This window comes from Leptonychotes weddellii, chromosome 1 (assembly GCF_054177405.1).
Source record: "Leptonychotes weddellii isolate Sample4059 chromosome 1, ASM5417740v2, whole genome shotgun sequence".
In the NCBI taxonomy this organism is placed as follows: domain Eukaryota; kingdom Metazoa; phylum Chordata; class Mammalia; order Carnivora; family Phocidae; genus Leptonychotes; species Leptonychotes weddellii.
The window spans coordinates 71,082,292-71,102,354 of record NC_138369.1 but is presented as its reverse complement, the minus strand read 5'-3'; the positions used below and the strand labels follow the sequence as shown (position 1 = coordinate 71,102,354).

At 40.1% G+C, this 20,063-nt stretch overlaps 1 protein-coding gene across 1 annotated transcript in view; it reads right to left on the bottom strand.

Annotated features, from left to right (window-relative positions):
- Positions 1 to 9,711: 9,711 nt before the first annotated feature.
- EFHB (EF-hand domain family member B) overlaps positions 9,712 to 20,063 on the bottom strand; it is a 57,720-nt gene continuing 47,368 nt past the window's right edge. The window contains exons 10-13 of the mRNA XM_081825810.1: positions 17,546 to 17,753; positions 14,624 to 14,836; positions 12,936 to 13,117; positions 9,712 to 10,006 (exon numbers count right to left, since the gene is read on the bottom strand). Of these exons, the coding sequence (XP_081681936.1) occupies positions 9,833 to 10,006; positions 12,936 to 13,117; positions 14,624 to 14,836; positions 17,546 to 17,753 (777 nt within the window). The 3' untranslated portion in view covers positions 9,712 to 9,832. The remainder of the gene's footprint in view (positions 10,007 to 12,935; positions 13,118 to 14,623; positions 14,837 to 17,545; positions 17,754 to 20,063) is intronic.

Here is a 20,063-nt window from a genome sequence, read left to right as displayed (position 1 = left end):
CATAGAACTGCTTTTGCTGCATCTCAAAGATTTTGGACCATTGCGTTTTCATTTTCATTTGTCTCCATATATTTTTTGATTTCCTCTTTGATTTCTTGGTTGACCCATTCATTGTTTAGAAGTATGTTATTTAGCCTCCATGTATTTGTGTTCTTTCCAGATTTTTTACTGTGGTGGATTTCTGGTTTCATACCATTGTGTTTAGAAAAGATCCATGACACAATTTCAATATTTTTAAATTTGTTGAGATTTGTTTTGTGGCCTAACATGTGATCCAGTCTAGAGAATGTTGCAAGTGCATTTGAAAAGGATGTGTATTCTGCTGTTTTGCAATGGAATATTAGGTCCATCTGGCCCAATGTGTCATTCAAAGTCAATATTTCCTTGTTGACTTTCTGTCTGGATGATCAGTCCATTGATGTAAGTGGGGTGTTAAAGACCTCTACTATTATTGTATTACTGTCAACTTCTTCCTTTGTGTCTGTTAATAGTTGCCTTACATATTTAGGTAATATCATGTTGGGTATATAAATATTTACAATTGTTATATCCTCTTCTTGGATTGTTCCCTTTATCGTTATCCTTCTTTGTCTCTTGTTACAGGCTTTGGGTTTTTGTTGTTGTTTTTAATTTTTATTTAAATTCCAGTTAATTAACATACTGTGTAATATTAGTTTTGGGTGTACAATTTAGTGATTCAACACTTACATACAGCACCCGGTGCTCATCACAAATGCGCTCCTTAATCCTCATTACCCATTTAACACATCCTCTAACCTACCTCCCCTCTGGTAACCATCAGTTTGTTCTCTATAGTTAAGAGTCTGTTTCTTGGTTTGCCTCTCTCTTTTTTTCCCATATGATCATTTGTTTTGTTTCTTAAATCCATGTATGAGTGAAATCATATGGTATTGTCTTTCTCTGACTGACTTATTTCACTTAGCGTAATATGCCCTAGCTCCATCCATGTTGTTGCAAATGAGAAGATTTCACTCTTTTTTATGGCTGAGTAATATATACACAACCCTTCTTTTTTATCAATTCATGAATCAGTGGACACATGGGCTCTTTCCATAATTTGACTATTGTTGATAATGCTGCTATAAACATAGGGGTGCATGTATCACTTCAAATTCGTATTTTTGTATTCTTTGGGTAAATACCTAGTAGTGCAATAGCTGGATTGTAGGGTAGTTCTATTTTTAACTTTTTGAGGAACATCCATACTGTTTGCCAGAGGGCCTGCACCAGTTTGCATTCCCACCAACAGTGTAAGAGGAACCCCTTTCTCCACATCCTCATCACCTATTGTTTCCTGTGTTGTTGATTTTCTGACATTCTGACAAGTATGAGGTAATATCTAATTTTAGTATTGATGTGTATTTCCCTAATGATGAGTGATGTTGAGCATCTTTTCATGTGTCTGTAGGCCATCTGTATGTCTTCTTTAGAAAAATGTCTATTCATGTCTTCTGCCCATTTTTTAATTGGATTATTCATTTTCTGGGTGTTGAGTTTTATAAGTTCTTTATATATTTTGTTTTGTTTTGTTTTGTTTTTTAAGATTTTATTTATTTTTATTTGAGAGAGAGAGAATGAGAGACAGCACGAGAGGGAAGAGGGCAGAGGGAGAAGCAGACCCCCCGCTGAGCAGGGAGCCCGATGTGGGACTCGATCCCGGGACTCCAGGATCATGACCTGAGCCGAAGGCAGTCGCTTAACCAACTGAGCCACCCAGGCGCCCCTTGTTTTGTTTTTTTAAAGATTTTATTTATTTATTTGACACAGAGAGAGAGATAGTGAGAGCAGGAACACAAGCAGGGGGAGTGGGAGAGGGAGAAGCAGGCTTCCCCCTGAGCAGGGAGCCCGATGTGGGACTCGATCCCAGAACCCTGGGATCATGACCTGAGCCGAAGGCATATGCTTAACAACTGAGCCACCCAGGCGCCCTCTTTATATATTTTGGATATTAACCCTTTATCAAATATGTCTTTGTAAATACCTTTTCCCATTCCATAGGTTGCATTTTAGTTTTGTTGATTGTTTCCTTCACTGTGCAGAAGCTTTTATCTTGATAAAGTCCCAATAGTTCATTTTTGCTTTTGTTTCCCTTGCCTCTGGTGGCGTATCTCATAAGAAGTTGCTATGGCTGAGGTCAAAGAGTTTACTGCCTGTGTTCTCCTCTAAAATTTTGATGGTTTCCTGTCTCACTTTTAGGTTTTTAATCTATTTTGAATTTATTTTTGCGTATGGTGTAAGAAAATGGTGCAGTTTCATTCTTTTGCATGCTGCTGTCCAGTTTTCCCAACATAAGCTTTGTTTTTAAGTCTGATTTGTGTGAGAGAAGTATTGCTACCCCAGCTTTCTTTTCACTTCCATTTGCATGGCAAATGTTTTTCCGTCTCTTCACTTTCAATCTGCATGTGTCTTTAGGTCGAAAATGAGTCATCATACAGATGTGTCTTGCTTTCTTATCCATGCAGTCACCCTATGTCTTTTGATTGGGGCAGTTAGTCAATTTACATTCAGAGTAATTATTCATAAGTATATACTTATTGCCATTTTGTTATTTGTTTTACAGTTGTTTTGTAGTTCTTTCTTCCTTTCTTCTCCTACTCTCTTCCCTTGTGGTTTAATGGCTTTAGTGATATGCTTGGATTATTTCTCTTTATTTTTTGCATATCTGTTACACGTTTTTGATTTGTGGTTATCATTAGGGTCATATATAACATTTTATACATATAGCAGTCTGTATTAAGTTGATTGTCGTTTAAGTTTGAACCCATTCTAAAAGCACTAAATTTTTACTCCCCCCAGCACCATGTTTTATGTATATGATGTCATACTTTACAACCTTTTATTTTGTGAACCCCTTGACTGATTTTTGTATAATTGATTTTACTATTTTTGTGCTTTAACCTCCGTACTGGTTTTATAAGTGATTAATCTACTTTTATTATGTCTGTATTTACCTGTAAAATTTTTTCCTTTCATAATTTCTTGCTCCTGATTATAGCCTCTTCTTTCTACTCAAAGAATTTCCTTTAACATTTCTTGTAAGGCTAATTTATTGGTCATGAGTTCCTTTAACTTTTGTCTGGAAAATTCTTTATCTCTTCTTCTGTTCTGAATGATCACCTTGCTGGGTGAAGTATTCTTGGTTGGTTTTTTCCTTTCATTGCTTTGAATATATCATGCCACTCTCTTCTGTCCTGCAAAGTTTCTGCTGAAAAATCAGCTGATATCCTTATTGGGGTTCCCCTGTATATAACTGTTTTCTTTTCTCTTGCTGCTCTTAAAATTCTCTTTATCACTACTTTTTGCCCTTTTAATTATTATGTGTCTTAGTGTGGACCTCCTTGGGTTGATTTTGTTGGGGGCTTTCTCTGCCTCCTGGATCTGGATTTCTATTTCCTTCCCCAGATTCAGGAAGTTTTCAGCTGTTGTTTCTTTAAATAAATTTTCTACCCCTTATTCTTTTTCTCCTCTGATATTCTTACAATGTGAATGTTATTACACTTCATGGTGTTGCTGAGTTCCCTTAACCTCTTCTCATTTTTTATTATTACTCTTTTTCTTTTTGCTATTCAGCTTGGTTGCTTTCCATTATTCTGTCTTCCAGATCGCTGGCCCATTCTTGTGCCTTCTCTAATCTACTATGGATTCCCTCTACTGTATTTTTAATTTCAGTTATTGAGTTCTTCATCTCTGATTGGTTCTTTTTTATATTTTCTCTTTGTTGAAGGTCTCACTGAGGTCCTCCACTCTTTTCTTAAGTCCAGTATCTTTATGACCATTGTTTTAAAACCTTTATGAGGCATATTGTTTATCTTCATCTCACTTAGCTCTTTTATTATGGTTTTGTTCTGTTCTTTCATTTGGGACATACTCCTGTACCTCATTTTGTCTAGCTTCCTGTGTTTTTATGTATTAGTAAAGTCAGTTATGTCTTCTGATCTTGAAAGTAGTGGCCTTATGAGGAAGATGTCCCATGGTATTCTATAACACAACAATGTTCCCTGTTCATCAGAACCAGGTGCTTCAGGGGTGTGTCCTATGTGGGTTGTATGTGCCCTACTATTGTGTCTGACCCACATTTGCCTTCTGTCCAGTCAGCTGCAATGGCCCACTTTGCCTGTTGGGGACAAGGTTCTGTCCTTGTGCTGTTAAGAGGCCAGTGTGGGTCTATCGTGGGCTTATAGTTGGATGGTGTCAGCAGTCAAACCAGATGGGCTGCCTTCAGCCCTTTTGCTGGGGCCATGGTCACAATGAGCTGCAGGGCACTCTCCCTGTGTTTTTCCTGGAGCAGCTTTAATTGGTGGCCAGGACATGCAGACAAACCAGATACCTGCCCCCAGTCCATCTGTTGGGGCTGCAGTAGCACCAACCTGCAGGATGCTATTCCTGCCTGTCCCCTGAGAAGCCTTTGTTGGTGGGCGGTGTCAGCAGTCAGACTATATGTCTGCCCCCGGTCCATCTGCCTGGGCTGCAGTGACCCCAAACTGCAGAGCATCTCCCTGTGCTGCCCCCTGAGATGTTTTTATTGGTTGGTGAGGCCTGCAGTCAGACCATCTACTGGGACTGCAGACATACTGATCAGCAGGGCACTCTCTGCACTGCTAGTTACAAGGTTCGGCTGCTGTGGCTGCAGCTGAACTGGTGTGTGTGGTTATCTTCCCCTCTCCCCAGGGCAGGAGTCACTTTGCAGTGGTGATGGTCCCTGCTGGGGCTGCTTGCAGGATGAGATGTGGCAGGAGCCACTTTGGAGAGACTCCTGATGAGTAGGGCAGGTTGGATGGGGTGGATCCACAGGAGAACACAGGGGCACACAGTGTTACCAAGGTAGGTAGTGTTTGCATGGTTCCCACAGGTATCCAACTACCTAGGCTGGGGACTAGAGAGGGAAATAGCATCCACCAGCTCTTTTGTTCTTGGAGAAGTCTCCTAAAGATCTCTGCCTCTCCAGCACACATTCTAAGATTAGTATATAAATCCTCTTAATAAACAAACCAACAAAAACAAAAACAAACAAACAAACCTCTACCTACAGTCCAGGTGCTTTTCAAACTGCTGCTTCTATTCTTATCTCCCTGTGTGTGTAGGTGGGGAAGATGGGGGGCGGGGGTGTTTGTTTTGCTGTCTCTTATGGGTGATGACTGTTTCTTATTGCCCTTTGGCTCTCCCAGAGGCAAGCCCGCTGATTTTTAAAGTACCTGGAGTTAAGCCCCACTGGTTTTCAAAGTCAAATGTTATGGGAATTAGTCTTCCCAGTGAAGGTCTCTCATGTGGGGGGTGCCTGTTTTGCCAGGTGTGGGTTGTCTTCTCTTGCTTCTCTGTGCTTGTGGTGTCCCTCCCATGTGGTTAGTCTCCCTGGGAGTTTGGTTCCCAACAGTCTCTACCCCTCCTACCCTGTTCGATATGGCCTCCTATGATTAACTGTGGTAAGTTTGTTCTGCCACTCTTCAGGTCATTTTCTGAGTTGCTGGAACTCATGTGGTTATTTCTAGGTGTGTCTGTGGAACTGAGACGAGGTGACCCTAGCCTCCTACTCTGCCATCTTCCCAGAGGTCTTTAAAGGCTTCTTCTTGGGGCCCCTGGGTGGCTTAGTTGGTTAAGCATCTGACTCTTGATTTTGGCTCAGGTCATGATCTCAGGGTCGTGAGATCAAACCCCACGTTGGGCTCCATGCTGGACATGGAGCCTGCTTAAGATTCTCTCTCTCCCTCTGTCTCTGCCCCTCCTCATGAGCTGTAAATAAATAAACAAACAGGGCTGCTTCTTTAGTGACAGTACTGTGTATACAGTAAACAGGAAATGTTGGCTTTCACAAAAGATAAACTGGAAAGTTTCTAACTGCTCCGATGTTAGGAAAGACAATCTTTATAAAGCTATGAGGGGATCTTGGTGATACCACAAGCCATGGAGGTGCTCTCAGCCAGACATCTGGCAAGTCAACCCCAGCCAGCAGGCCTGTAATAGCAGAGGCAGCCTCAGAGTACAGCCTGCTGCAACCTGACTGTACATTTCAGTTACAATACTAACTGTACTTGTGAGTGGTTCTGGCCTCGGCCAATAACGGATTGCCAAGGCCCAGTGAGAAACAAGTAAGGCAAGGATTCAATTCTAGAAAAGAGAGTCTTTCCATGTATATAAACCCTTTGGGACATTAGGTAGTGAAACTTTTAATCCATAAGTCAATTCAGATGCTTTTATCGTAAGGCTCTAGCTTTTTTTTTCTTTTTGCTTTTTTTTTTTAAGTAGGCTCCACATCCAGCACAAAGCCCAACCCAGGTTTGAACTCATGACCCTGAGATCAAGACCTGAACTGAGACCAAGAGAGATGCTTAACCAACTGAGCCACCCAAGCACCCTCTGAGGCTCAAGGTTTTAAATAACACTTACCCAGATAGGCATCACCAGGTCCATCAAAGCTATCTTGCATTCAAGGGCAGGGAGCAAATTATCTATCAGCTTAACTTGGATTCATGTGGCTCAAGGATCACTCCAACCACATGCCCCACTTTGACTCTGATGATTTAATTCACGGGAAAAAGAAACCTTCACAGAATGCAGGTTTCTGAATCCAAAGCAACTCCAACCCAAGAAGCAATGGAAACAGTCTTGGGCACAAGACTGCAGGAGCCTACTCACAAGAGAATATTGACAATAGGCTGTGATGTAGCGCCTACAGCACCTCTAGTCCTTAGAGGCTTGGATTACATCAAGGGTCATGAAGCTTAAAGACAGAATTATTTCAGATTAGTGGAAACTAAAGAGACATAACAACTAAATGCAGCATGTGATTATTGATTGGATCAAAGCTAGACCAAGAAACAATTTTTTCACTGTAAAAAACATTAGCATCATAAAGAATTTGGGGAGAAATTTGAATAAGGTCTATAGATTCGATAATAATGCCATAGTAATAATAATTTCCTGATTTTGAAAATCGCACTATAGTTGGCTAGTAGAATACCTTTGTTTTCAGGAAAGACACACTGAAGTACTTGGAAGTACAGTGTGCATGTGCAGTTGGGTGGGTAGGTGGATGGATGGATGGACAGAGTTGAAGAAAACAGAGCTGGACAGTAGTCAAAGCAGTAGAAGACAGGTTTTCTTCAGGAACTACTGCAACAGGGGAAGAGAGACCTCAGTAAAGAACTGGGCTCAATTCTGAACATAACAAGGAAAAGTTGGTATTTATAGTCAAGGAGCAGGCTGGGGAGGTCGGTGCATGGAAAATTATTAAAAGAAGACATCAAGGGTAGGGAGGTTGCCCTGCAGCCTCCTGAGTTCCCAGGACACCCTCACCCCACAGGAGCGCCGTGGGGTCACAGAGGGCAGTCGTTCTTGCTAAACAGACTTAACAAGAATTTTTGCTAAAGGCAGGCCAAGGTTTTATACATCAAAGATGCGGGATGAGGAATTTGATCAGATATCAAGGTAGGGAGGGTAGTCAGATATCAAGGGTAGGAGGATTCACTCTAGACTTAGCAGGATTCTTACTAAAACTGAGCAATTCAGGCTGAGTAAGGACAGACACAGAAGGATAGATGATAGATAGATAGATAGATAGATAGATAGATAGATAGATAGATGATAGAGAGAAAGATAATGTGTTTATAAATGTTTAATAACTGGCTCTTAATAGGGGAAAAATCCATGATCCATAGCATTTGTTTGTTTCCTTAGTGTAAATACTCCCACTGTAGGTAGTTTCAAACCATCAATGTGGAGTCACTGGATGCAGCAGTGAGAAGAAATGCTCACAATTGACTAGAGTGAACCATTAACAGTGGTTCTAGCACACCACTTCATGATGCTTTGTACTACTTTTGTAAATCTGTAAGTCTGAAATTATTTCAAAATAAAAAGTTAAAATTTTTGACAAGTATAAATTACCTATATAATAAATGAATTATAAAATTACTTTTTCTAGAGATTGGGTAAAGCATTTTTAAACCTTAGGTCTCTCTCTCTTATAAGTAATGGTAGACTACATTATAACCATAATATCTAAGTTAAACAGTAATTTTTCATACTAATAGACAACAAGAAACAAAATTCAAGGTCTATCACAGAGAAACATTGATAGAATACATGTTAACCAAGTTATATTACTGATCAAGCTTCAGTGCTGGCTTCAACCCACACCTGGTGCTTCTGATGTAATAGAAAGAACACACTATGTTGAGGTCACACCCTCCCATCATCCCTACACCTCATCCAGGCCGGGGCATCAGAGGGCCATGGCACAAGGGAGGGAATGATTCAACACAATTTGCCCCTAATAATCTCTGAAGCTACATGTCATGGTGGGTCAGCTGTGTCCTCTTTAAGGACAATATGCTTTTTTGGCCATAGGGAGATAGATTTTTTTTTAAGTTTTTATTTAAATTCCAGTTAGTTAACATTCAATGCAATCTTGATTTCAGGTGTACAATTTAGTGATTCAACACTTACATATTACACCCAGTGCCCATCACCACAAGCGCACGCCTTAATCCCCATCACATATTTAACCCATCTCCGCACCCACCTCCCCTCTGGTAACCATCAGTTTGCTCTCTATAGCTGAGTCTGTTTCTTGGTTTGCTTCTCCCTTTTTCTCCCTGTGCTTGTTTGTTTTGTTTCTTAAATTCCACATATGAGTGAAATCCTATGGTATTTGTCTTTCTCTGACTTATTTCACTTAGCATAATACATTCTAGCTCCATCCACATCGTTGCAAATGGAAAGATTTCATCCTTTTTTTTTTTTTAAAGATTTTATTTATTTATTTGAGAGAGAGAGACACACAGCGAGAGAGGGAACACAAGCAGGGGGAGTGGGAGAGGGAGAAGCAGGCTGGCTTCCCGCGGAGCAGGGAGCCCGACGTGGGACTCGATCCCAGGACCCTGGGACCATGACCCGAGCCGAAGGCAGTCGCTTAACCAACTGAGCCACCCAGGCGCCCCAGATTTCATTCTTTTTTATTCCATTGCATATATGTATATACACCACATCTTCTTTATCCATTCATCAGTTGATGGACACTTGTGCTGTTCCCATAGCTAAAGCTATTATTGATAATGCTGCTGTAAATGGCCATAGGAAGATATCAAAACTAATGGCTCTTCTGTCATTGATGGAACTCCAGCTTTTGTTCTCTGAATCCTGCTCCCTGTATGTATTTGTTTTCCTCAGATGTTAACAGAGACTGAAAGCTTGCTAAGCTTATTATGTTCTGTTATAGTGACACCTAAAAAGAAAAATAACAAAAGGTTGAAAGCAAAATTTTGTCAACCTGGTATCACAAACTAGACTTTGAATTTCAGTCAACCAACTAAAATGCATAGACTTATGGGACACCTGGGTGGCTCAGTCAGTTAAGCGTCTGCCTCCAGCTCAGGTCATGATCCCAGGGTCCTGGGATCGAGCCCTGCATCAGGCTCCCTGCTCAGGGGGGAGCCTGCTTCTCCCTCTGCCTGCCGCTCCCCCTGCTTGTGCTCTCTGACAAATAGATAAATAATATCTTTTAAAAAAAATTAAATGCATACACTTCTTAAGCATTCTAAACATTACAAACATCCCCTATCATTCTGAACTAGGCCTTTGGTAAGGTAAAAAGTTAACTCTAACCGCTTATGAAGTTCTTTGGTGTTTTACAGAAAACAATAAAATAAATCTTAAAATCCCAAATCAAATTTATTAACAACACACACAGGCATAGGAGTCCTACTACAGTGATTGCTGAATTCTAATGTAATATTTAAAACCAGAATGGACTGATCATTTTTGATGAATGCAGATTTAACAATTCTTTTGTTTAAATGAACGAACTCCAAAAGTATCACATGGCTGTTTTACACTTGACCCGGTCTGCATGTTGTAGCTCATCCAGAATGTTTCTGATGGTCTCAACACAAACTTCTCCTTTGTGATGTTTTTTTGATGCAAGATTCCATACATTTTCAAATTCTTCATCAGAAAGCTTGACACCAATATTATATAATATCTCTGCAATCTAGGGGGAAAAAAACATTTAAAGTCAGACTAAGACTTAAATTTGTATTTTTAAAATATCTTTATAGGGTGCCTGGGTAGCTCAATTGTTAAGCGTCTGCCTTTGGCTCAGGTCGTGATCCCAGGGTCCTGGGATCGAGTCCCGCATCGGGCTCCCTGCTCTGCAGGAAGCCTGCTTCTCCCTCTCCCACGCCCCCTGCTTGTGTTCCCTCTCTTGCTGTGTCTCTCTTTGTCAAATGAATAAATAAAATCTTCAAAAAATAAATATATAAAAATAAAAATATTTTTATAACTTCTAAGGCTATGGCTATTTATCCCCCAAAAAAAGTGTGTACCCACACGTGTGTTTATGTGTGTGCCTATTACTTATAATAATAAGATGTCAAAATTCCAGTATTTTCAATTCAGGAATCATTTTGTTAATATGAATATGAGGATATTCACCTATACTAGCCCATATATAAAAGGACTTCCAACTCTTTAAGTGTTTCTGGTTATTTTAAAGGGAGGCAGCTAAATTCAAGCAGAAAGAGTAAAAAAGTTAAAGAAAGAAGACTTGCTGGATTTGAATCCTATCTCACTTCTTGTCATGGCCATAGGAAGATATCAAAACTAATGGCTCTTCTGTCATTGATGGAAAATTAGTTTCTCTTCTCTAAAATATGATTATTTATAAATGTCTCTTACTGGCCTGTTATAAACTTTATAGTTGTAGGTGTGCAAGTGCCAGAAAGATTGAGCATGCATGAGCAAACTAAAATCTAAGCATATTGAAAACCAGCAAATTTTGGTTATTAGTAATCTCTCTGCAATGATAATTATTATGGGAAAACATGTTTCTTATGTCCCAGGGAAAATTTAAGAAAGGAAAGATAAGATCTAGCAGTGCAAAGAAATGTGAGAATGAGTAGAGGACATAAAAGACTTGAAAAAAAAAATGAAACTAAATTTATTTTTTTTAAGATTTTTAAAATTTATTTATTCGAGCGAGACAGAGTGAGAGAGAGCATGAGCAGGAGGGAGGGGTGGAGGGAGAAGCAGACTCCCCGATGAGCAGGGAGCCCGATGTGGGGGGGGCTCGATTCCAGGACCCCGGGCATCATGACCTGAGCCCAAGACAGACGCTTAACCAACTAAGCCATGCCGGTGCCCCAAAACTAAATTTAAAAGAGGAAAAGCATTTACTGTGAGGCATACAGAAAAAAAGCCAAGAGGGAAATGGAAAGAAAGGTTAGACAGCGAATAGGAAATCCAAAGAAACAGAAGAGTCGCAGAATACATCTATGAAACAGAATCTTAACAATTAAAAGATCCCCTAGAAATGATGTGCCCTCATGGGAAATTAACAATATAATCAAATACATTTGAAATTCAGAAGAGCAGAGCTGCCAACAGCTGCGATTGTACAGCAAAAATACCTCAGGGCCCCTGTGCAGAGCTGTGATTTCCCCCCATCCAGTGGCAGGTAATGACTGCTCCCACAGAGTGAACTCTGGAAGTGCCCTGGGTCAGTCTTGAGCATCCCAGCCCTCCGCCTCCACTTCCTTTCCCACTCCTCAGGAGGCATCCCTCCCATAGTTCCCTATTCCATCACAATACACTGATTTGCTAATATTTTCCAGAAGCCCATCCACTCTCAAATTAGCATTATTACTCCAACCACTCATTTGGGCTCTTTCTTTTTTTCTAGAGTTAAAGGATGATTTCCTAGTTAAAAGAATTTTAGGCATCATGCAACAAGCAGGAGGTTTTTGTTTCTTTTGGCAACCCTGTACTTTTCTCTCTCTTTTTTTTTTTTTGGATGTAGTGTTCCATGATTCATTAATTGCATGTAACACCCAGTGCTCATTACAACACGTGTGCCCTCCTTATTACCCATCACCGGGCTACCCCATCACTGTACTTCTATTTCATAGGGCCTTCAGAGTAATTAAGGGAAGTGAAACCATCTGGGGGTGTCCCTTCACTGTCCCTGGGGTGGACCCTGAGTTCTTTCTTTGGGAGCAGCCAGCAGGCATCTCCTCTGAGTTTCATCTCCCTTCTTCCTTCTGTCCCCTACCTCAGTGGGGATGAAATGCTGGAATGAACCTGTTGTAATTAAGGTAGTAGTTAGTAAGTTTTCAAACCATCAACTCTTCATCTGAAGTTACAGAAGCCATCATATGTCTAATTATGTCTCCTCAATCATTCCTAGTTCTGGATATGAAAATTCTGAAGAAGCAGTTGCACCCTAGATTACACCCTGCATTCTACGAGTCCAGATCAAGACAGGCTGGCCAAGCATTGCTATTAATCCTTGGCCCTTAGAATCCCAGTGGCTATTCTGATCTAGCTGGTTGCTCCTGTTTTATAACCCATCTAGGAAGAAAATCACCTAGAATATGAGGACCATGTTTTCTAACAAACAAAAACAAGATACATGGGCTAACAAATGGTGTGGCACCAGGACAGAATATTTTAAATCAGTGCTTTCACAGATAATCTAAGACATAAGATAGCAGCAGTACATAAGGAGGGGGCAGAGTGGTCCTTCTCATACTTACCTTTGGTTTTGGAGATATAAAACCATGAGATACTTACACAAGGAAGGGATTGATCCCTTTTGCTTTTTCTCAACTAAGAATAGTGTTGAGTTCCTTAGGGAAACATTTTTCTTTTCATACATGGGTCGTAGTGGATATATGATGTGAATTAATGTTTCCTATCATAGAAGAAAAACTGCTCCAAGAATCGTACCAAAACGTCACAACCAAACTGAACGTTATCCTCAAGAATCCTGTATTTGAGGATCCTGATGACTTTTGTAATATCAAAACTCATGTTTTAAACAGTCTAAAATTAAATAGCTGTTGATAAATAAACATTTTCATCTTTGTGTGTTTATGTGAAGTTGACATTTCTTTCAACTCCTTTGAAATAATATGCTGTACCTCTTTTTTTGATCTGGTCTTAAAGAAGTCTCTTTCAAACACTCCTTTCTGGCTAAAGATGGAAGGATGTAGTAACGAATAGGCATTGCCCTCTTCACCATAATTAGTTCTATCACTGACGCGACGAATTCGGGGGGCAGGAATATCAGACCGAATGGTTGGAACACCATAGATGGGATAACCTAGGACACCAATGAGAAAGGAAAGCAGCCATTCTAAAACTGAACTGTAAAATACAGTAGCCACCAGCCACATGTGGCAATCAAGTACATACTTGAAATGGGACTAGTCCAAACTGAGATGCGATGTAAGTATAAAATACACACTGAACTTCAAAGATTTCGTACCCTCAAAAAAGTGGGATATTTAATCATTTTATATTGATTAATTGTTGAAAAAATATTGGGAAGATCTATATATTATATATAAAGTATATATACTATAAAAAATAATTTCACCTGTTTCTTTTTCTTAATGTAGCTACTAAAAATTTTTAAATACATATAACTCCAATTATATTTCTGTTGGACAGCACTATTCTAAAGGGAGTAGCAAGAGCTCATTATACCAGAATATAAACAGCATGTCTATAAAATCCAGTTAAGAAAAATACCTAAATCCTTAATCATGTCCTTAGTCTAAGGAAGTGATCTTAACCCACATAAAATAGTCTCTAACTAACCAAGAGTGATCATGCTCAATAATGAGATATGAGGTGTTATGAGTTGAACCATATTCTCCCCCAGATTGTATGTTAAAATCCTAACCACCAGTACCTCAGATGTGACTTTATTTAAAAACAGAGCCATTGCAGGGTGCCTGGCTGGCTCAGTTGTTAGATCTTGAGGTTGTAAGTTAGAGCCCCATATCGGGTGTAGAGATAACTTAAAAATAAAAAATCTTAAAAGGAAAAGAGTCATTGCATTTGTAATTAATTAAGTTAAGATGAAGTCATACTAGAGTAGATAGAGTAGGCCGCTAATCCAGTGTGACTGGGAGTCCCTATAAAAGGGGCCATTTGGACCCAGACTCTCACACAGGAGGACACCATGTGAAGGTGAAGGCAGAGATCAGGGTGATGCAGCAGAAGCAAAGGGACACCAAAGATTGTCAGCAACGCACCAGAATCTAGGAGAGGGGCCTGGAACAGATTCTCCCTCACAGTCCCGGAAGGAACCAACCCTGCCAAATACCCTGGCCTCAGACTTTCAGCCTCCAGAACCATAAGATGATAAATTTCTGTTGTTTAAGCCATCCAGTTTGTGGTACTTGTTATGGCAGCCCTAGCAAACTAACAAATGGAGAATGAAGATACAGAGAATAGTTCTGCAAAAGCTCTTCAAATATTTGAAGGTAATCTGCTTGTAGCTAAGAATAAGATGGCTTATGAATCTCCTAACACTTGGTGTAGTCTGTGTAACATTCAATGTTCTGATCATCATAGATCAATTTCATTAATATTGAGAGAATCATTTTACTTGGGTCATCATTAACAATAGTTCAGTTTAGCCTACATTTATCGAGACCTCCTGGATGGTTCAAATACAGAACTGAATGAAAGGTGTCCTAGGCTTTGAGAAACAGCCTAATGAAGATAGAGGCTGGGGACAATACAAGAACAGACAAAGGACACTTCTATGTTTGCTGATCTTACTTTTAAAACTCAGCAAATAATGTGACATACTCACAAGTAGAAGGAACAGCTCCTACAACCGCACTGATCTCAGAAGAAGTTGTCTTATAGTGATTAGAAACTGTATCACTTGGCCTCGGAAGTGTCCGGAGGGTCTTTCCTGAGCTCCCTGGTTCTTTTAAGACAATATCTTCGGGTTTTATCAGGAGAGTTGGTTCAGATTCTTCAACATTAGCCTCAGCAGGGTTTGCACAATCTGGTTTTCTACCTTGAAGCAGAGTTGGGGTTGGGTAAAGTACAGGAAGAAATCACTACGTGGTCTTGCTGCTCTGCAACAAAATCAGTTTTCCTGGTTAGCCTCTCCTTGCTGGTAGACACTGAGACTGGGCTAGGGAAGCCCTCCCCTGATGCCAGCGCCCCACTGTGGAAGAGCAAGGGCAGGCCAATGTCCTATACCAGGAAATCCGAATGTGGCCTGTTTCTTCTCGCCACTCCACCCACTTTACTCTAGAATAAACCTTTTAAATCTGAGAGACCAAATGAAAACATGGAACCTATTTTTCCCTTTTAAAAAAAAAATTAGAGTTTATTTTTATATTTAACTGGAACTACAGGGTTACCAGAGTTTTTTCCAGAGTTGTGCTCCAAGGAGAGACAGGAGCAGACACATTAGGAGTTGTAAATTCCACACATACCTCATGGTGGTGGGGAGCCCCATGTATTGCAACATTTGGAGAGGCAATGAGAACACAGCGTGAGCTCAGGAACCGATTATATAAATAACCCTCTTCACATCGGTGTATAAAAGAAAACCCTGAGGTAAAACTCAAGTTGTAAGACTCTGTCCTTTTGAAGATCTGCTCCACAGCTAGCACTAGAGGGCGCTGTGGTCTTTCAATCTCTCGAAGAACTCTCAGGGTTCCGGGAAAGCCCAAGCAAGGGTTGCAAAGGCAAATGGTGCCCCAGTGTCAGGTTGGGGTGGAACCGTGGTAAACCAGAAAAGACATGCCTATCCAAAGTCTGCATCCCCCATTCAGCTTCTGCCAGTCATTGCCGTGAACAATCTCATGCCCTGTGTTCCAAAACCTCTAATCCCCTCCCTGTGCCCCGCAAAAAGCAGAAATCTGGGCCAGTATGAGAAACAGTGTCTCAGAAAACTGTTTGAAAGCCACTGCCTTAGAATACTTACCCCTTTCCTCTAGAAGTCAACAGTAAGTAGAATTGAATAAAAGAAAATTCCTGGCAAAACATTCCTGAGCCCCTTCTGACTGAACCACTCACTGGCCACTATCCTAGAAGAAGGACATCCTCAAGGACTCCATTGAAAGTGACAGATGAAGTCAGAATCCAAAAACCAGGAACAATTTGAAAAACGTTCTGGTTTGAAAACAGGCTTCTGCTTTCCCCCACTACTTCATGAGTTGTGTCAAGAAGAAAAAAACTCTATATCCCCTTTGTATTTCTGAAAGCACTAGGGTAGAATTGTTTTCTATAAAATCTTCATTAGGTAAAGAAGATCCTCCTGCTGTCCTAGCGGCTCTAATAGAAAGGCCATCTCAGAAACTCTTAAGGGCTCACATCATCAATAAGGCCCCAAATTTGGTTTTGGCCTTGCAGAAAGGCATGACCCAGGAATAAAAGTAAAAATAGTAATAGCTTCACCTTTTACAGAAAAATATTCCAGAGGAGATAGAAATGTAAACAATCTTTTTAAAAAGTTAATCCTCAGGGCACCTGGGTGGTTCAGTCGTTAAGCATCTGCCTTCAGCTCAGGTCATGATCTCAGGGTCCTGGAATTGAGCCCCGCATCAGGCTCCCTGCTCTGCCGAAGGCCTGCTTCTCCCTCTCCCACTCCCCCTGCTTGTGTTCCCTCTCTGGCTGTCTCTCTCTCTGTCAAATAAATAAAATCTTTAAAAAATAAAATAAAAAGTTAATCCTCTCTAATAATCAAGATTTGAACATTAAAGTGAAAAAAGTATCATAATAACAATTAAATTACAAGAATGTTTGAAATAATACTCAGTGGTAGCAAAGTTAGAGTAAAACCTCACAGATTTGACTGATAAAATTGCAAACTGGTACAATCATTTAGAAAAGCAAAATGAAAATATAGTTACTTCTGGGACAATAATAACATTCATAAGAAATGAGATATAATTAGAAACAAAGATTTTTGAGAGATGATAATCATTGTAGCGTTACCGATATTACTTTTAAAATATCTGGAAATAACCTAAATTTCAAAGAGTGAGGAAATGGCTTAGTAATTCATCATACATCAGCATGAGGGAACTGAAAATGAAGTTCATAAAAAAGTTTACCATAAAACTATTTCTTAATTCCATCGAAATTTGAAAGCTAAATTTTAAAAAGCCAAATAAAAATGGTACATTTACTGTGATTTTATATATATGTGTGTATATAGTATACATCTATGTGTGTGTATGTGTATATATATAGTTAGTGATGCAGGAAGTCAATGTGGAAACATGAAAATATTTGAATAAAGGTAAAGATTGCTTTTATTTTTCTTATAAAATGTAAAAATAAATTTTCTTATGTCAAATCCTATTTTACTATTGAGTTTTCCTGGGGGAGGGGAGCTAATTACTCTAAGACAATGGTTTTCAAACAGCTTTCTGAGGAACTGTCTTTCATATTTTGGATTTTGGTGTAAACTGTTTTTGCTTTTAATTTTTTTTCTTTTGAAAGAGCAATACATGGTTCCAAATTCAAAGACATAAACGCATAGATTAAAATGTGAGTCTTGCTGCTGCCCTGTCCCTTAGCTACCTGGTTCCCCCTAAACATCATCAAATTCTTTCCTGTCCTTCCACATAGTCTATGCATAAATAAGCAAAGAATATGTATATATGTATATATTTTTAAATATTAAAGTTGACAAGAGTCAACTCCTAGAAAACTGAAAATATAAAAGTCCATTTAAGAATTCAGAAAACCTTCAAAAATTAAATACCTTTAATAATGACCCTCTCTTCATACTCTTTAAGAGGTATTTTATCTTTCCAGTTAAGAAAATTTGCAAATTCTAGGTAGTTAATCAGCCCATCATTATCCACATCACAGTAGTCAAATAGCTGGTCCAGGAGCTTCTCATCTAAGTGCAAGCTGACCTGTTCACAAGCCTCCCGAAGCTCAGCTTTATCTATCACCCCATCTCCATTCTGTTAGACACAAAGCACAAAAAGATGAAGCAAGCAATCACCTTTAAGAGCAGAGTATGCAACATCTATTATTTCATTTAAGAAAAAGGAGACCTATCACATAAATTCAAAGAATTTGTCTTATTTTTTACATAAGAGCAGTCGAATATTAAGCGAGCTCCTCATTGTGTCAACCTGATATGTGCACAGTAATTTCAACCCTGGTTGGAGCGGGGTATGACTCAGAATCTTTGTTCATTCTACTTTAACATTTTTTTTCCTTTAAAGCATGCTGTTTACACTGTGGCAGGGCAGGTGTAACCGTGATTTGTGCTTGACGTTGCATTTAACCAACATTGTGTACTTTTTGATAGCTTTCTACATTTTCCCATGCTTTCTAAGTTTTTAACACCTCTGGTTTTCCAACTGAGCACTAAATGGTCCTCCACTCTGTTGTCTGGTAGTGAGGGGAAATTGGAGAAGTAGTTGTAGGCCAAATACGGGGAAGCAGAGTCAAAGACTGTTGCCTGCTTGTTGTTAACACTCCTGTGGGCAAGAGGGACATGCTATCAATCTGGCCCCACTGTAATAATTAGCACTAAAATTCATCCTGGTAGGGGGAGCAGGGGAAGTTCCACCTTCTTCCAGACAAAGACAGGAGCACCTACACTAAGTGAGAAAGGAGGGAAATTGATGAAGGCTTTGGGCAGGAACTAGTTGGTTCACTTGGGAGATAAAGAGGTAGTCTATGTCCATTCCACCTTGAGTGCTCCTGATCTCATCTGATCTTGGAAGCTAAGCAGGGTCGGGCCTGGTTAGTACTTGGATGGGAGATAAAGGGTCTGAACACATAATGCTTGTTTGTTTGTTTGTTTGTTTTTTAAAGATTTTATTTATTTATTTGACAGAGAGAGACACAGCGAGAGAGGGAACACAAGCAGGGGAAGTGGGAGAGGGAGAAGCAGGCTTCCTGCTGAGCAGGGAGCCTGATGCGGGACTCGATCCCAGGACCCTGGGATCATGACCTGAGCCCAAGGCAGACGCTTAATGACTGAGCCACCCAGGCGCCCCTGTCTGTTTGTTTTTAAAGATTTTATTTATTAATTTATTTGACAGAGAGAGAGCACAAGTAGGCAGAGCAGCAGGCAGAGGGAGAGGGAGAAGCAGGCTCCTGCTAAGCAGAGAGCCCAATGCGGGGCTCGATCCCAGGACCCTGGGATCATGACCTGAGCTGAAGGCAGATGCCTAACCAACTGAACCACCCAGGTGTCCCACATAACGCTTATTAAGGAAGAATGGCAAGAGCTGAGATGTCTTACCCCTCAGCCCCTCCTGGAGTCCATCAAACCTTAAGCCCATTTGGAGAGGATGGTAAAAGATCTGAGTTTTTTTGCAGTGGGTCCTGGCTGTTACTAAGGGAGCTTTGGCCCTCTCAGAGAATTTCTGAGACAAACTCCCAAGAGAAAAGATAAATGACTCATTGACTAGTATTCAGCTCTTATGCTCAGGATTAGTTTTAGAATGATGATGAACGTGATCCCTGGAGAATGAGGAACTGAGCCAACGAACTCTATAAATTCCTGCAGTCAGATCTGTAGGCCTGGAAAACATCCCTGATGCTTATGTTGAAACAGAATGAGAATTTAAAACATATTATCTTGACAAGGGGGCTGCAAATGCCCTGGACTAAGTAGACTCCTTTATAAAAACCTTTGCAGCCACTCTGGAATACAGTATGGAGGTTCCTCAAAAAGTTGAAAATAGAGCTACCATACGACACAGCAATTGCACTACTGGGTATTTACCCCAAAGATACAAATGTAGGGATCCAAAGGGGTACATGCACCCTGATGTTTATAGCAGCAATGTCCACAATAGCCAAATTATGGAAAGAGCCAAGATGTCCATCGACAGATGAATGGATAAAGAAGATGTGGTATATATATGTGTGTGTATGTATATATATATACATACACACACACACAATGGAATATTACGCAGCCATCAAAAAGAATGAAATCTTGCCATTTGCAACGATGTGGATGGAACTGGAGGGTATTATGCTGAGCAAAATAAGTCAATCAGAGAAAGACATGTATCATATGACTTCACTGATATGAGGAATTCTTAATCTCAGGAAACAAACTGAGGGTTGCTGGAGTGGTGGGGGGTGGGAGACATGGGGTGGCTGGGTGCTAAGACATTGGGGAGGGTATGTGCTATGGTGAGCACTGTGAATTGTGTAAGACTGTTGAATCACAGACCTGTACCTCTGAAACAAATAATACATTATATGTTAAAAAGAAAAAGAAGAAGATAGTAGGATGGAAA